The sequence below is a fragment of the Bubalus bubalis genome, chromosome 3 (assembly GCF_019923935.1).
Source record: "Bubalus bubalis isolate 160015118507 breed Murrah chromosome 3, NDDB_SH_1, whole genome shotgun sequence".
Lineage (NCBI taxonomy): Eukaryota > Metazoa > Chordata > Mammalia > Artiodactyla > Bovidae > Bubalus > Bubalus bubalis.
Window position 1 is genome coordinate 10,500,483 of NC_059159.1, and position 15,654 is coordinate 10,516,136.

Below are 15,654 nucleotides of genomic sequence, written 5' to 3' on the forward strand. Positions count from 1 at the left end.
CCCTCATGCTTCCTTCTGTGTCCTCAAATAGGGGCCCTTCGGGACCTCTCTCCACCATGGATCCTGGTTTGCCCATAAATGCTGCGCCCAGAGGAGACATCAGCCCTGTCTCTCAAAGCTGCACATGCACCGGACTCAGCTGGGGAGCCCTTGGCTTCAAGAACAGCTGAGATGGTGACTTTTTAAATGCTTTATCAACACCCCAGTAGCAACACACCCAGCACCCGGATCTAATATCATAGTCCAGCCTCTCAAGGAACCAGGGCTTGAGATTCCAGGACTGAGGTAGGACATGTCCAAGACGACCCAGCAGATCTTGTGCTCCAGAAAGCAAGGGAGTGCTCATGGAAACAAATGATGGGGTAGGTCAGAGGGATGCAAGAGGCAACTGAAAGAGCTCCCTGTGGCCAATGCTGGAGTAATTTGAGCAATGCAATAAATCCAGTAGCGTTGAATTATAATTCAAAGTATAAAATAAATATCCATGGGTCCAGGCAGGTAGAAATGATTGACTAAACAAAGAGGAAGAAGACAAATGTATGCAGATTCTCCCAAGGAGGTGAAGCATGACCCCTCCCTCCTTAAGTGTGGGTGGCACATAATGACTTTCCTTCCAGAAAGCTGAATATGAAAAAGGAGGGCAGGAGACAGTAACTCATACTGGAGAAACCTGACCGACCCTCTGTTGGCCAGATGGTCAAGGTCAACATCCACAGTGATGAGTCATGTGGACAGTATGTACCCTTGACATGATATAATGAGAAGATGCTTTATCTCTGTGCTTTTCTTCCCAAGAACCCACAACCCCAATCTAATCAAGAGGAAAACATCGTATCACCCCAGCTGAGGGACAGTCTACAAAAGGCTTGACCAGCACTCCTTAAAATCTGTCCATGTCATAAAAAACAAGGAAAATATGAGAAACTGAAACACCCAAGAGAAATGTAAGGAGGTGTGATAACTCCGTGCAAAGTGGGATGCTGGAGCAGGGAAAGGACACTGGGTCAGATGCTGATGAAATCTGAACAGAACATGAACTTGGGTTAAAAATGACTTAATCTATATTGGCTCATTAACTGCGAAAAATACCACATAATGTAAGATGTTAATAATAGGGGAAACTGGGCGTGGTGTATATGGGAACTCTCTACTATCTTTGCAATTCTTCCATAAGTCTAAATTATCATAAAATAAGCTTATTCTTTAAAAGGTTTTGCCTAACCAGAAAGTATAGCAGATACTTGCATAATTTTTCCCTTTGAATGTATTTAATCGTATTCAACAAATATACATTGAGTACATACTCTGGGCTGGCATCACACCAGCAAAGAACAATATGGCAACCCCTGCCTGCAGGGAGCTCTGAGTCTACCTGAAGAATGACCAGCATGCGAGAGGGTAGGGAAAGTTACAAGTAACAAATATTAATATAAATGATGGCAGTCTGGAAAATAGAATCCAGAAGTATATCTTCCCCAAAATATACACTGCAAATTAAACAGAGAATAAAGCCCTAAGACTCAGTGATCACTTTGACCACTGGATCAACGGTCAGAGATGATGAAGCATCTGTACATGAAGAGCTCAAGATGAGAAATCGTGACATGAAGCTCTCCCAGCCTTCCTGGCTTAATACGTTAAGACATCATTGCACACCTGCTAAGTCACCCAAAAGGAACAAAAAATAAAATCCAATGAAAACAGTGGGCCAGAGGCGGTACTAGCATCTATCCACCAGTATCCTGATGGCAATTTGATTATAAGAACCAAGCAGCCTTTACATCCTTTGTCTGATAACCCCTCGCTAAAGACTGTCCCCCAAGGAAACAATGTGAATGGGAAAGAAAAGGAAAAAGTCAGTGACACCAAGATACTCACAGCTGCACTATTCTTTAAAGAAAAAAATCAATAGCCCCAAAGCCTGACGAGAAGACCCCAAGCGGCTAGTAAGTCACTGGGATCTAGTGGTTTTCCAAGGGGGATTCTGCGGGCAAAACACCACCTGGGCTCAAGTCTCCGCTTCTCCACTTGCTCAGTGACCTTAAACCTCTCTGTTTCAGTATCCTCACGCATAAAGTGAGTCTATTACTAACTCCTGCCTCCAAGAACTGCTGCAAAGCTTGAACAAGATCATGGATGAAGCCCAGGGCTTGGTCTGCAGAGACACCGTATAACTGTTAGCTACAGTCAACATACTCTCTTTCTGCTGACAGGCTCTAGGAGACCAGGGAATAAAAAGGAAACTAACAGGGGGTGAGCTAAGGAGCTCCCTGGGACAAAACATGAGTGAGGTAAAGAGTCAAAAAAAGGAGAGGAACTACCCCAAGCCTGGCTGAGAGCAGGAAGCAGATCTTTCATGCCACCTTCAGGCCAGAAAGCCACACCGGCAGGAGAGGGTGGGCAGGAGAGGGTGAACAAGACAGGGAATTTCCACATCCCTGAAGGGGACCAGCAGGAGGAAGCGCAGAGTGAGAAGAGAACAGCGACCCCTCCCTCCCCACACCCCACACCCACCCACCACCTTCGTACCCCAGGTCTGTGCCCCTCTGCCCCTGGCCCCGGCCTCACCCCTGGACCACTGCATCAGCCCCTTACTCACCTCCCACCTCCCACCTCCCACTCCTCACGCAGCAGCCAGCATATCATGTCACTCCACCTGCTTAAAGCCCAGCAGTGCCTCCCAGGCCCATTATCCTATTATCGCCTCGGATTAGGTCCTGCTGAGAGTGACAGAAAACCCAAATAACCGAAATGGAAGCAGAGAGTGTGTGTAACTCTCCCTGGCGAGGGTTCCCCAGGGCTGAGCCATTCAAGGCGGGCCGGCCACGCTGCCCAGGATGCCTTGGGGGACCAGGCTCCTTCTGTGTAACCTCTCTCAGAGTGCCCCTTATCATCAGTTCTCCGGGCAGCCTCTGAGCTTGAAGCACCAGAGAGAGGAAGAATCCAGAGGGGCAAAGCTGGCACTGGGAGGAGACTGAGGGCTGTTGCATGACATTTTTTCTTTCAACCCATTGGCCAGGACATGCTCATGTGGCCAAACTGCACTGCAGGGCCTGCTGGGAAATGTAGTCTTTATTCTTGGCAGACATTTTATTATAGATGAAAAGAAGAAGAATACACATTGGAAGATATTAGGAGAACAAACATTAGAATAACTAACATAAAATCCAGAGTCCCCCAGGCCTGTCTTCCAGCCTCAAGCCTGGTCGGTGCCCTCTTCCATCTCATCACCGCCATTGCCTGGAAGGTTTTCCTGCCCACATCTCTCCCAACTGCTGCTGCTGCTAAGTCACTTCAGTCGTGTCTGACTCTGTGGGAGGCCATGGACAGCAGCTCACCAGGCTCCTCTGTCCATGGAATTCTCTAGGCAAGAATACTGGAGTGGGTTGCCATTTCCTTCTCCAATCTCCCAGCTAAACCCATCCTATAGATCTGTGCAGGCTTCCCTGGTAGCTCAACTGGTAAAGAATCCACCTGCAATGCAGGAGACCCTGGTTCGATTCCTGGGTTGGAAAGACCCCCTGAAGAAGGGATAGGCTACCCACTCTAGTAGTCATGGGCTTCCCTGGTGGCTCAGACCGTAAGGAATCCTCCTCCAATGTGGGAGACCTGGGTTTGAGCCCTGGGTCAGGAAGATTCCCCTGGAGGAGGGCATGGCAACCCACTCCAGTATTCTTGCCTGGAGAATCCCCATGTACAGAGAAGCCTGGTGGGCTATAGTCCATGGGGTCCCAAAGAGTGGGACATGACTGAGCAACTCAGCACAGCACAGCGTGAAATGTTGAATCCTCAGAGGGTCTTTCAGGTCCCCACTCCAGCACTAGAATGAATGTGGTCCCCACTGCCCTCTCCTAAGACACCCACACTTCTTCTGTGGTACGTTTGGCAGCTCCTCACACAGGTCCACAGGTGGAACTCCAGGCCATAAGCTCAGTGAAGGAAAGCCTGCCCTCTGTGCCCCAGCCCTGCACCAAGCTGGCACAGGGCAGTCCCTACATATCCTGGTTGTAGAAGTCCATGCAGGGGACCATCTCCATCTCTCGGACTCCAGCCTCTGAGAGGCTCATGAGGGGCGGCATTGTGTGTGGATCCCTCCAGGGTGTGGCCCCTCAGATGGGGGAAAGGGCCCAAGAATCTGTACCCTGGGGCCCCACTGCCTCACCGCAGAGGAGGCTGCGGGTGGCTCTGAGACCCTGGGGATTGCCTGACAATAGTCCCTCTCACCAGCCAAGCGGAGTCCTAAGTGGAACCGCCCTCAGCAGTTCAGCAGCTGAAGACAATTTAACTCGGGACATACCAACTACTTAACACCTCCCCTCAGGTAGACGTGGCCAAGGTAGAATGCTCTGCCCTCGACCTGCCCTTTGACCTCTGACCACCCTAAGGGATAGCTGTAAGACACCATCACCCCAGCTTGCCAGGCAGGAAACCTGGACATCTCCCTTGATTGCTCCCTTTCCTTCTCCCCAACATGCAAATCCTTCCAGGAGAACCTCCAAACTACCCACACCTGTCACTCCCACAGCCCCCATCCTGGTTTGGACACCAGCAGTCCCCTCCCTGTGGAGCACCCCACCCGCTTCCTTTGTCAAGCTGACAGTCCTGCAAATGGAGCAGCTTGAGTGAAGTTTCTTGTTTTTAATGCTAGATCAGTTTATGTCACTCACAAGCTTAAAACCACCCCATGGCGTTTCCCCCGTGCACTGCACAAGAATGCCAGACTCCATACCGCAGCCACAGGCCCCAGGACCCACCCTGCCGCCCTCCCGCCTGCCCCCGATCCACTCCCCTGACTGACGACCCCCAGGATCACTCCCTCACAGTCATCCTCTCACCAGGCCCTGGCTGACCACCTGCCAGACAGATGCTCTATCTTATTTCCCTGCTTGCTTGCTTTCTGCTGACTCCCACTATTCTACTGCTTTACTTGTTGATTCATTTTGTGTGTCCCCAACCAAACTGAAAGAAGCCAGGAACACCGTCTGTCTCCTTCACTGTCGTGTCCCCAGGACTTAGACTGGGACCTAGCTGGTGGAACATGTTTCATAGGGAGTGAGAAAGAGAGACAGAGACAAAGAGACAGATGGAGAGAAAGTGAGTGAGACAGAAAACTGCACGATGAAACCAGAGGTCCCTCCCGACACTGCCCTCTCCATGAGCACAGTGTAACAAGGGAGGCCACACTTCTCACCATCTTGCTGATGAAATCCAACAGTGAGGCTGCCCATGCCTGTACCCTCTGGGGCTCCTTGAGGCCTGAGAAGGAGGGCACAGCAGGCACTAATCCAGGTTGGAGCTCTGCCTGCCCCACCGCAGGAGCCCCCTTAGCATGGGCAGGAAGGGGAAGAGGTGCTCCCCCAGGCTGGGGAGTCCCCATAGACAAGGCCAGTCTCCTGAACCCTGAACCCACAGCCCTGGTCCAAAGGCCTCCCCAAATTATAGTCTGGAGGAAGGGGCCCCATCCGGGTGCGCTGGGACAGAGTGAGCCAGGCACAGGGACCCAGAGTCGCTATGAGAGCTGGGGTTGGGGACACAGGCTTTCCCGATGGAGTGAGTCGATTCTGCTCACCACGCCTTCCAGAATGGTCCCCATCCTCCCTGGAAAGACACTTGTGCACGAAGCGGGAGGGGCATCGAGATCCACTGTCAATAAAGGCAGATGTGCCTGAGGGCCAGGCCCAGGGTGGTGTGGACACAGCAGCCAGGGGCCACTCTCTGAGGCTCCTGCACGGTCTCAGTTCAAAGACGCACAGGATAAGAGCTGTTCAGTGACCCTAGGACTTTGCTCTGTTCATCAGCAGAAAACTTCCCTCGGCACTTGCATCTCTGACGAACCCATCATGGGAGCCCCAGCTGTCTTCCTCGCCATGGCCCTGGCCACCCTCCTGGCTCCAGCATCAGGGGCTCCTGTCCGCCAGCAGGCCTCCCGGAACAAGCTGCTCCTGGTATCCTTCGACGGTTTCCGCTGGAACTATGACCAGGACGTGGACACCCCCAACCTGGATGCCATGGCACTGGACGGGGTGAAAGCTCGCTACATGACCCCTGCCTTCATCACCTTGACCAGCCCCTGCCACTTCACTCTGGTCACTGGTGAGTGTTGGCCTCAGATGGGGCTTGGGGTCCTGGGGGGGCAGCTGAGAAACCAGGGAACCCACAAACTGAACCACAGTGTGGGCATGGAGCCTCGACCCGGTGGGCACACTGTGCAAGGGCAAAGGTGAGGCCAAGGAGGGGACACCCTCACTAGGCAGACATGACCTGGCCAAAGGGGATGTCAGGAACCCTTCCTGTCGGGGGCAAGTGATAGAGGCAGATAAAAAACACCTGGAGGTCTCATCGTAAGTGGGGACCACACCCAGGATTGCAACCCAGGAGGGCTTCTGGTGGAGGTGAGTGTGGCCAGGATTCAGAAAGGCAGGAGAGTTGAGCCTGAGGCTCCTGCTCTTTCCACTGCTCGCTCCCAGCCACCCTCGAACCCACCATTGCTCTATTTAGGCCGGAAGCCTAAAATCTGGGTGTCACAGAGCCACACTCCCTCCAGAGGCTGGAAGGGAGGATTCTTCCCACCTGTCCCAGCTTCTGGGGACCCAGGCGATCCTGGACTTGTGACCACAGCTCTCCAATCCCTGCCCCCTGTCACACGGCCATCTCCCCTCTGTGTATCTTTCCTCTTCTTGTTATGGACACTGGTCACTGCATTTAGGGCCCACCTGATGCGGAATGCCCTCATCTTTTTTATACCTAATTTTATTTGTTTATTTTTGACTGCACTGGGTCTTCATCGCTGCACGTGGGCTTTCTCTAGTTGCAGTGAGCAGGGGCTACTCCTCACTCAGTGCCATGAGCTTCTCATTGTGGGGGCTTTTCTTGCTGCAGAGCACAGGCTCCGGGCGCCCAGGCTTCAGTAGTTGCAGCATGCAGGCTCAGTAACTGTGGCTCGCAGGCTCCGGAGTGGTGGGGGCACACAGGCTTAGTTGCTCCACAGCAGGTGGGATCTTCCCAGACCAGGGATTGAACCCATGTCCCCTGCATTGGAGGGCTTCCCTAGTAGCTCAGTCGGTAAAGAATCCGCCTGCAATGCAGGAGACCCTGGTTCGATTCCTCGGTCGGGAAGATCCCCTGGAGAAGAGATAGGCTACCCACTCCAGTATTCTTGGGCTTCCCTTGCGGCTCAGCTGGAAAAGAATCCGCCTGCCATGCTGGAGATCTGGGTTCAATCCCTGGGTTGGGAAGATCCCCTAGAGAAGGGAAAGGCTACCCATTCTGGTATTACGGCCTGGAGAATTCCATGGACTGTATAGTCCATGGGATCACAAAGAGTCGGACATGACTGAGCGACTTTCACTTTCCCTTTCCCCTGCATTGGCAGGCAGATTCTTTACCACCGTGCCACCAGGGAAGTGTCCAGGATGCCGCCATCTTAACAAAACTAATGACATCTGCAAAGACTTTATTTCCAAACAAGGTCACATTCAGAGGCTCTGGGTGGACATGACTTTGAAAGTTAAAGTGTTAGTCGCTCAGTTGTGTCTGACTCTTTGCGACCACATGGTCTGTCCATGGAATTCTCTAGGCAAGAATACTGGAGTGGGTTGTCATTCCCTTCTCCAGGGTATCTTCCCAACCTAGGGAATGAACCAGGGTTTCCTGCGTTACGGGCAGATCTTTTTTACCATCTGAGCTGCCAGGGAAGCATGACTTTAAGGCATGTCACTTGTACAGACAGCTTATTCTCACACCTGCATTTTCATGACCACACGCAAGCAGAGGCCCCCGGTGCTCCCTTTTTCATGTCAACTCCTTACTGACCACATGACAATGGGGAATATGAAGGAAGGAGGTGGACTCTTCAACACCCCTCTTTTTCTACTTTCTGAACTCACATGGAGGCATTGCTATGAAAAAAATTTTTCTTAATTTTTGAGGAACCACCATACTGCTTTTCATAGCAGCTGCACCATTTCACATTCCTACGAACAGTGTACAAGGTTTCCAACAGAGCATAGTGCTTTGCAGGGTTTTTTTAGTTTTTAAAATTTTATTTATTTTAAAATTTAAATTTTATTTATTTGGCTGTGTCAGGTCTTAGTTGTCGTACACTGGGTCTTTGTTGCGTGATGTGGGATCATTCGTCACAGAACGCAGACTCTCTAGCCGTGGCTCGAGGGCTCAGTAGCTGTGGCGCATGGGCTTAGCCGGCATGTGGGATCTTAGTTCCCTGACCAGGGATCAAACCCATGTCCCCTGAATTGCAAGGTGGAATCTTAATTCTTGGACCACCAGGGAAATCCTGAAAAAAATTAGTTAAAAAGGACACCTTCTCTTGGTTCATTTATCTTTCTGCCTGAGATTCTATTTCATGGCTGGGCCATATTGATTTAATTAGTTCTCTCCAGATAGCCAGCCAAGTTGCTCCCAATCTTTTGCTAAAACCAACGAGGCTGCAAACGATATCCCGGAACGTGTGTATTTACACCTTTGTAAGAGTTCAGCGGCAGGATTAGCTACTCTGAGTGAAAGCAGAATCTCTGGGCCAGGGTACGTGGCTGTGGTGGCCCAGCCCGGCTCCCAGGGCCACGTGTGCTTCCCCGCCCCCTGCCCTGGCTGTGCCCTCCCTCCCACCACCCCCCTCTGCCATCCCACAGGCAAATACGTCGAGAACCACGGGGTGGTTCACAACATGTTCTACAACACAAGCAGCAAGCTGAAGTGGCCCTACCACACCACCCTGGGCATCCAGAAATGGTGGGACAACGGCAGCTTACCCATCTGGATCACCGCCCAGAGGCAGGTAATGCTGCACCCACGCCCACTTGGACAGACAGAGGAGGCGGGTGGGGGACCTGGCCAAGCAGGCCGTGTCCATGGCATGACCACAGGACATCCACGGCAGGACCCGGGAGTTCAATGCTCCCAGCCTGGGAGAGGTGCTGAGTGGGGCCCCATGGGAGATGGGAGCCAGGTGCCCATGAGGACCCACCAGTGGCTGCACAGGCTGCCCTGTCCTCCCTGGGACCCAGAGGGATTTTGCATCCTCCTGACTGGAGGGAAAACTGGGCTTCAGCACTGGTGAAAAGGGGGCCACATGGAAAATAATGTCACTCCACTAACAGGCAGGGAACAATGAAATGGCTTCATCCTGGTTCCCCTCTCAGGGCCTGGCAGTCGAATTCTAAAGGGTGAAAGATAAGAGTGAGAGGTGGGTCATCCCAGTGAAAAAGTCCAGAACCCCAGCCTCTTGCAATGCTCTGGGCTTCCTGACAACAAACTCAAATGGGTGATTTTGAGGTGAGCCCAGAATAAACTTCACGGGCAGGGCGTCCAACTCACATCTGAGTCCCCTCACTTCAGAAGGAGCTACCAGACACCAGGCTTGCTTGCAGAAAGCGTAGCCGAGAACTGACATCTCAAGGTGGACATGATGACCTGAGGCAGTGGACAGATGGTGGCAAGGACAGATGGATCTGTAAACAAAACAGCAATTGGTTTATGGAAAGACAGACGGATGGCCGGGTTGAAGCCTAGAAGGGCAGGCAATGAAGGGGCCGATGGATGCATAGCAGGAGAGGCCAGGCTACAGGTCGGAAGGGAGCGCTCAAAGAGCAACGCTGTGACCTACGGCCACAGTGATGATGAGGGCACAGCATATCTGGGGACACTTTTATATCCACTATCTGATTAGTGCTGAGTCCACTGGGCACCTGCTTTCTCCTCCATAAAATCAGTATCAGCCCTAATAACATAAGATAAGAGCTATGAAAGGTCTTTCAGAAAATACGAAGGCCCGTGGCTGCAGGCAGGAGCAGGGATGGGTGAGTGTGCAGTCCAGGGGCAGGCGGTCAGGGCAGATGTTTCAGCAGGGGACAAGTGGGAGGAGGCCCTCGGCCCTGATGCCACCTTTCCCCCGCAGGGCCTGAAGACCGGTTCCTTCTTCTACCCCGGTGGGAATGTCACCTACCAAGGCGAGGCCGTGACGCTGAGCCAGAAGGAAGGCATCTTTCACAACTACAAGGACGAGGCGGAGTGGAGGGCCAACATCGACACGGTGATGACGTGGTTCACGGACGAGGGCCTGGACCTGGTCACCCTCTACTTCGGAGAGCCGGACTCCACAGGCCACAGGTACGGCCCCGAGTCCCAGGAGAGGAAGGAGATAGTGATGCAGGTGGACAGGACCGTGGGCTACCTCCGGGACAGCATCAGGAAGAGTGGCCTGGAGAGCAGCCTCAACCTGCTCATCGTGTCCGACCATGGCATGACCACCGTCAACAAGACGGCCAGTGACCTGGTGGAGTTCCACAAGTTCTCCAACTTCAGCTTCAAGGACATTGAGTTCGAGCTCCTGGACTACGGACCGAACGGGATGCTGCTCCCCAAGGAAGGAATGCTGGAGAAGGTGTACGAGGCCCTCAAGGACGCCCACCCCAGACTCCACGTCTACAAGAAGGAGTTCTTCCCCAAATCCTTCCACTACGCCAATCACTCCCGGATCACCCCTCTGCTTATGTACAGCGACCCGGGTTACGTCATCCACGGGGTGAGCTCCAGGTGCAGGCATGTCTCCACCCTGCTGAGTCTCTCTCTGGTTCTGTAGAAAGCACTCCCCTGTTTCTAGTCAGACCCCAACTTGAGGCGTGTCAGCCTCCAAAGGGACACACCCACACTATGCGACAGGAATTGGGGTGTGTACATGCACTGCATACCTGTGTGCATGGGTGTGCATGCATACATGTGTTTGTGTGTGCACGTGCATGTATAGGGTAAAGTGGGAAGGCTAGCTGTAAGAGTGACACACAAGAGGTGAGAGAGCTCAGGGAGGCTGAGAGGGAAGCAATATGCAGAGCAGGGGCAGGATTCTAGGAAAGGAGTACTGACGTGTGGGTGCCCAGCCATGGAAAGGAGCCCGGAGCGTGTCCTTGGCTGAAGCTCCGCCCCCTTTACTTGGGTCTCCATTCATGTCTCTGGGTCTTCACTGAGGCTCCTTCTTTGGGCCACTGATCTTTGGGGCTGAGAATTCAGAGACAGGGAGGCTCAGAATCTTTCCCACCCCACCCCACCCCCCCGATTTGAACTCCCTGCAGAGGTCCTCTGCAACCCAGGGCCCGGTAGATGGTGCTCCTGGAGAGAGTGGGGTGGGCTGGGAGGGTCAGCACAAACTCACTCTGGACCCTCCCTCCTGGCAGAGAGTGAACGTGCAGTTCAACAACGGGGAGCACGGCTTCGACAATGAGGTCATGGACATGAAGACCATCTTCCGGGCCGTGGGCCCCAGCTTTAAGAAGGGCCTGGAGGTGGAGCCTTTCGAGAGCGTCCACGTGTATGAGCTCATGTGCAAACTGCTGGGCATCGTGCCAGAGGCCAACGATGGGCTCCTCAGCACCCTACTGCCTATTCTCCAGGAGACCACCACGACCCCCTCAGGTGTGCCTCCAGGCAGCTGCAAGGGATGGGGGCCTGCAGAGCCATAACCAGGGTGCCCCACCAGCCAGTTGGTGTCACCTGCTCCTTCCTGTCCCTGGTTCCTGGGAACATCTGGAGTCCCTGACATCCCCATGGCACCTGACACTGCACAGTACACTTTGCGCATCTTGGCTGCATATTCAGGAGAGCCAGTGGGCGTGAGCAGCCTTGTTTAACATGGGGAGGCTGAGGGCCAGAGGAGCTGGCAGTTTGCCCACTGGACAGGCCACCTCCAGGCTCCATGGCCACATGAGGACTCCTTCCTGGAGTCTTCCTCTGTCAGCCTCCCCAACACACATCCTTGCCCCAACCCTGACCCATCTCAGGGGCAAAGGTCACCCAGGAGCTGGCAAGGTGGCAGCTCTTGGGGGCACCTGCCTGGGGATGGGCAGGCCTCGCTGGGCAGGGGCTGTGAGGGGTCACACAGAACACAAGCCAGGAGGCCAGTGCAGCTGGGGCAGGTGAACAAGGCGGGGAGGGGTGGGTAGTGTGTGATGAAACCAGGGAGCTTGTGGGGGTAGCCTGGGGACACTTCGCCTGCCATTAAAGAGTTAGGGTGAGGGACATGCTCCCATTTCTCTCGTTCACTAATCCTCTGACTTTCCTTAGGGTCTGCCCTCCTGCCAAGCGGCTGGCCTCCCTTGGTGACAGGACTGCTGGTGGCTGCAACTCTCCTGGTTGAGGTCGCATAACACCCTCTGCTCAAGGTCAGAGGCCCAAGAGGTGGAGTTTTGAGGAAGTTGGAGTCATTCTGCACCCCCGGGCCCCTACCTGCACCCGCCCTGTGCCCTCCCAGGTCCAGCTGAGGGTCAGGAATTCCCACAGGGGCCCTCCTCAGTCTCTGCTTGACACGGTTGCCTCCATGCACTGTCTGTCCCCACCCAAATTCCCTCTACTCCCTCCCTCCAGGCCTGTCTGCTTCATCTCCTCCACCTGCTCCATCTCCTCCACCTTCCCCTGCCCCATCCCTTCTTCCCAACCCAACACACACCTGTCCTTCCAGGCCCACCTCTTCCAGGAAGCCTCCAGAAGCTGCAAACAGGGTCTGAGAATACTCCTGCTATAATGATCTACTGGATATGGATGGGCCTGTCTCCACAGAAGACATGGGACCAGGCCTACATGCCTCCGTGTCCCCACAGCCCCGGCCCAGGCCTGGCCATGATGATGCTGGCAATCTGACCCCTGCCCAGGTTTAGATCTCTGGGGGCATGATCTGGTTCACTGGCCCATGGCCCCCAGACTCCCAAGATGCCCCCGTTCCTTCCCTCCCCCTCCCTCTCCTTCAACCCCCCTTTCTGCCTCCTCCCCTCCTCTCACAGCAGAACCAGCCCCATAACAGCAGGACAGGGAGGGAGGCATGGATGGGGGAAGGGGGTCACTGAGTGCACGGTGATGGGGAGGGGGGTACCTGAGTGCCCACTTGGGAGGGTGCAGCAGGCCTGCTGGTGGTTGCAATAGGACTGAAGCCTCAAACACCCAGACCCCGAACTCCAGCTCCAGTGGGCGATGAGGAGGCTCTGCCCTGGAGCTCCCAGCCCCGAGTCCACACACCTCTGGCCCAGGGGCCATCTCCATCACCCAGGCCACCAGGAGTACACTGCCAGGCAGAAAGCACGGATGGGAATAAAGGACCCCACTGGCTGTTACCAAAACACAGTGACCAGTGTGGGTGCAACATTTTATTCTAAAGCCTGCTGGTTTCTTACAGCCTTCCCACTTGGATCCAGGGTATAATAAACTCCTAGTTTCTTAGGAGGCTGACAAACACAGGGGAACCTACCCATTCTTGTTGGGAACGGGCCCTGGTTGGACTGCCAGCAAAAGCTGGTAAAGGGTGGGCTCCCCATTAAAAGGCAAAGGGGGGATGAGAACTGAAGGAAACCAGAACTATGCCACATTGCTCAGCTAAAAAGAAAATGCTGCAAATGGTAGAATGCAATTGTGGGGGAGGGGAGGGGTGTGTGTGTGCATGTGCGTGTGTGTGTGTGTGTGTGGTAAGTCTACACATAAGACATATCCTTGGAGAAGTTTCAAGAAAAGGTGGGCATTGACTGGCTTCAGAGGGGACCTGGGTGGCCAGGCCAGGGGCAGGGGGCCAATGTCCACCACCTGGTGCCTTGGACACTGTCAGTGCTGAGCCACTTCAAGGACTGTGCGCTCACAACAGCTCTCAAGAGCGTGGACTTTAGAGTCAGACCAAGTACTGCTCCAGTTTGTCCCCATGGCCTAAGGGGAGTAGTTTACCTCCCCCAGCCTCAGTTTCCTCATCTGGAAAAATGGGATAATAAGGAGGTGTCCATGTCTCTGAGGTTACCCCAGGACGAAGCACCGAGGCAGGTGGTTCTTAGATAGTAGGCATGGGGATAATTAAAACCCTACTATGGGAGATGCTAAAGTTGTCAAATTCAGCTCTTGCATATAAATCCAGCTGTGACAATGAGAGACAGATTCTTTGAAGGACATGTTTGTCAGGATCTGCCTATTCCTTGTCTATGAATCCCTCTTCTCCCTTGCCCGGGCCTCTTGCTTCTACCTGTAGTTTGAGCCCCATCTCCATCTGCAGGATCCATCCTAACCTGCCCTCCACAGCTGCCTAACCACCAGCCTGGGGCTGGAGTGCTGCCTGATTGGAAAGGCCCTGCGGCTCCCTGGCCCTGCATCCCGTAGTTGTCCTGGAAGGACTGCCCCACCCCCACCACGTGCAGCCCTACTGGGATACCCAGGCCCTCCTGACTGCCCACACCAGCTTCCAAATCTGGACAGGCCCAAATCAGGCTGGAGGGAACCGGTGGGTGGGGCATCCCTTCGCATCCATGTGCATGGAGCAGTGAGTGATCAGAGATGCCAGCGTAACCGCCATGACCCCCATCTCCAAGAGACACCCAACCTTTCACCAATAGCCCACAACGACCATGGTCAGGCTAGCCTACTTTCTAGGGACGAGCCAACAGATATTCTGAGAATCACTCTCAATCAGCTTTTTCAAACAGAAAAGGAAAAGAGAGAGAAAAGAGAGAAAAATAATCTGGCCTGGCCCACATTAAGTATTCTGCTACCGCAGATGTCTGTCATCCCCAGAGCACCCCAAAAAAGTCCCGGCGGTTGACTAACACGGAATAAGCTTCTTGCATCAGGAACATGGGAGCTGAGGCAGGCTGTGAGCAGTGGGCTGATTCCCATCTGTGCAGCTGGGGGTGGGCTGGGGGGTGGGGGATACCACCCTGAGCAGATGATGGGTTCAAACAGCTCCCGAACTCTGACACTCACTAACTCAACACTCTGCAGCCCTCGACAGGTTCTCACCTCTGGGCCTCAGTTTCCTCATCTGTAAAATCAGAACCAATAGCAGCACCTGTCCAGTGAGGTAGTCTCAATGATGAAATTAGTATCTGCAAAGTCTTTAAAACAGGGCCTGGCCCACAGAAGGCCCAGGTGTTACGTACGTTTCAGGAGTTATAAAGAGACAGGGTATCACAGAGTGAGAAAGTCACATCGCCTCCCTTTTCATCTCCAAACCTTCTTGTTTCTCTAGCAGAAAGTTTCTGCTTGCTGATACTAAATCTTAAACACCTCCCCCTGTAGCATAGAGAGAAGACCCAGGCTCAGAGCTCTGGTGGGCAACCGTGTCAGGGCGGAGTGTTACAACCCTGTTATTTGCCTTATATTTGTTTTTATGATCACCTTCAGCTTGGGTGAATGCTACGGATTTTCCATTTGTGTCTGTTATTTTCTAAGTTTTTTCCTTTTAAAAGTAACTTAAGTGAAAAAGAGTGAGTTGATTTAAAGAAAAATGTTGACTGGTAGACACAACAAAACAAAAATAATAAAGGAGGTTTTCCAGAGTCAGGATAACCATGCTGGTTGTCCACGCCCCTCCTGCCTCCCCTCCCTTCCCACAGCATGGCCAGCCCAGGACGCCTCTGGAGGGCAGCACTCAGCCTCCCCAAGGCCAGTGTCCAAAGACTGCCCCCCCAACCCCTCCACAAAAGTACACTGGATTTCCACCATGCCCTGCACCCTTCTCAGTACCTATCAGAGGAGTTCAGGACTCCACGGAAAACTAATGTTGCAGTTCTCTGTACAAAGTTCATTTTACTATTAGCCTGACTAAAAAGGTCTGGAGAAAACCCCAGCTGAAACAAAGCCATGCACTGCATTCTCAAGCCACGTGGACATGACTGGGGACTC

The 15,654-nt window shown here is 53.4% G+C and overlaps 1 protein-coding gene and 1 long non-coding RNA gene across 3 annotated transcripts in view; one reads left to right on the plus strand and one right to left on the minus strand.

The window, feature by feature from the left end:
- Window positions 1-15,654, minus strand: part of LOC123332528 — an 87,658-nt gene that overhangs the window by 39,464 nt on the left and 32,540 nt on the right. The window contains exons 2-3 of one of the 2 annotated variants that reach the window (XR_006549333.2): window positions 9,334-9,467; window positions 8,069-8,293 (exon numbers count right to left, since the gene is read on the minus strand). The exons of the other annotated variant lie outside the window; for it this stretch is intronic. This is a non-coding gene — a long non-coding RNA (uncharacterized LOC123332528). Of the gene's footprint in view, window positions 1-8,068; window positions 8,294-9,333; window positions 9,468-15,654 lie in introns of those variants that run through there. 2 annotated transcript variants of the gene reach the window in all.
- Window positions 5,841-11,540, plus strand: ENPP7 (ectonucleotide pyrophosphatase/phosphodiesterase 7). Its single transcript, XM_025279637.3, has 4 exons — window positions 5,841-6,093; window positions 8,649-8,794; window positions 9,914-10,540; window positions 11,187-11,540. The coding sequence occupies exons 1-4, from the start codon at window positions 5,841-5,843 to the stop codon at window positions 11,469-11,471; spliced, it is 1,311 nt and encodes a 436-aa protein (XP_025135422.2). The 3' UTR covers window positions 11,472-11,540.

What these genes read in the sequence shown, in the direction of transcription:
- ENPP7 (XM_025279637.3), top strand. Translation starts at nt 5,841, where the DNA reads ATGGGAGCCCCAGCTGTCTTCCTCGCCATGGCCCTGGCCACCCTCCTG. An exon ending in CCACTTCACTCTGGTCACTG is followed by an intron (nt 6,094 to 8,648) that starts GTGAGTGTTGGC and finishes GCCATCCCACAG; the next exon opens with GCAAATACGTCGAGAACCAC. An exon ending in GGATCACCGCCCAGAGGCAG is followed by an intron (nt 8,795 to 9,913) that starts GTAATGCTGCAC and finishes TTTCCCCCGCAG; the next exon opens with GGCCTGAAGACCGGTTCCTT.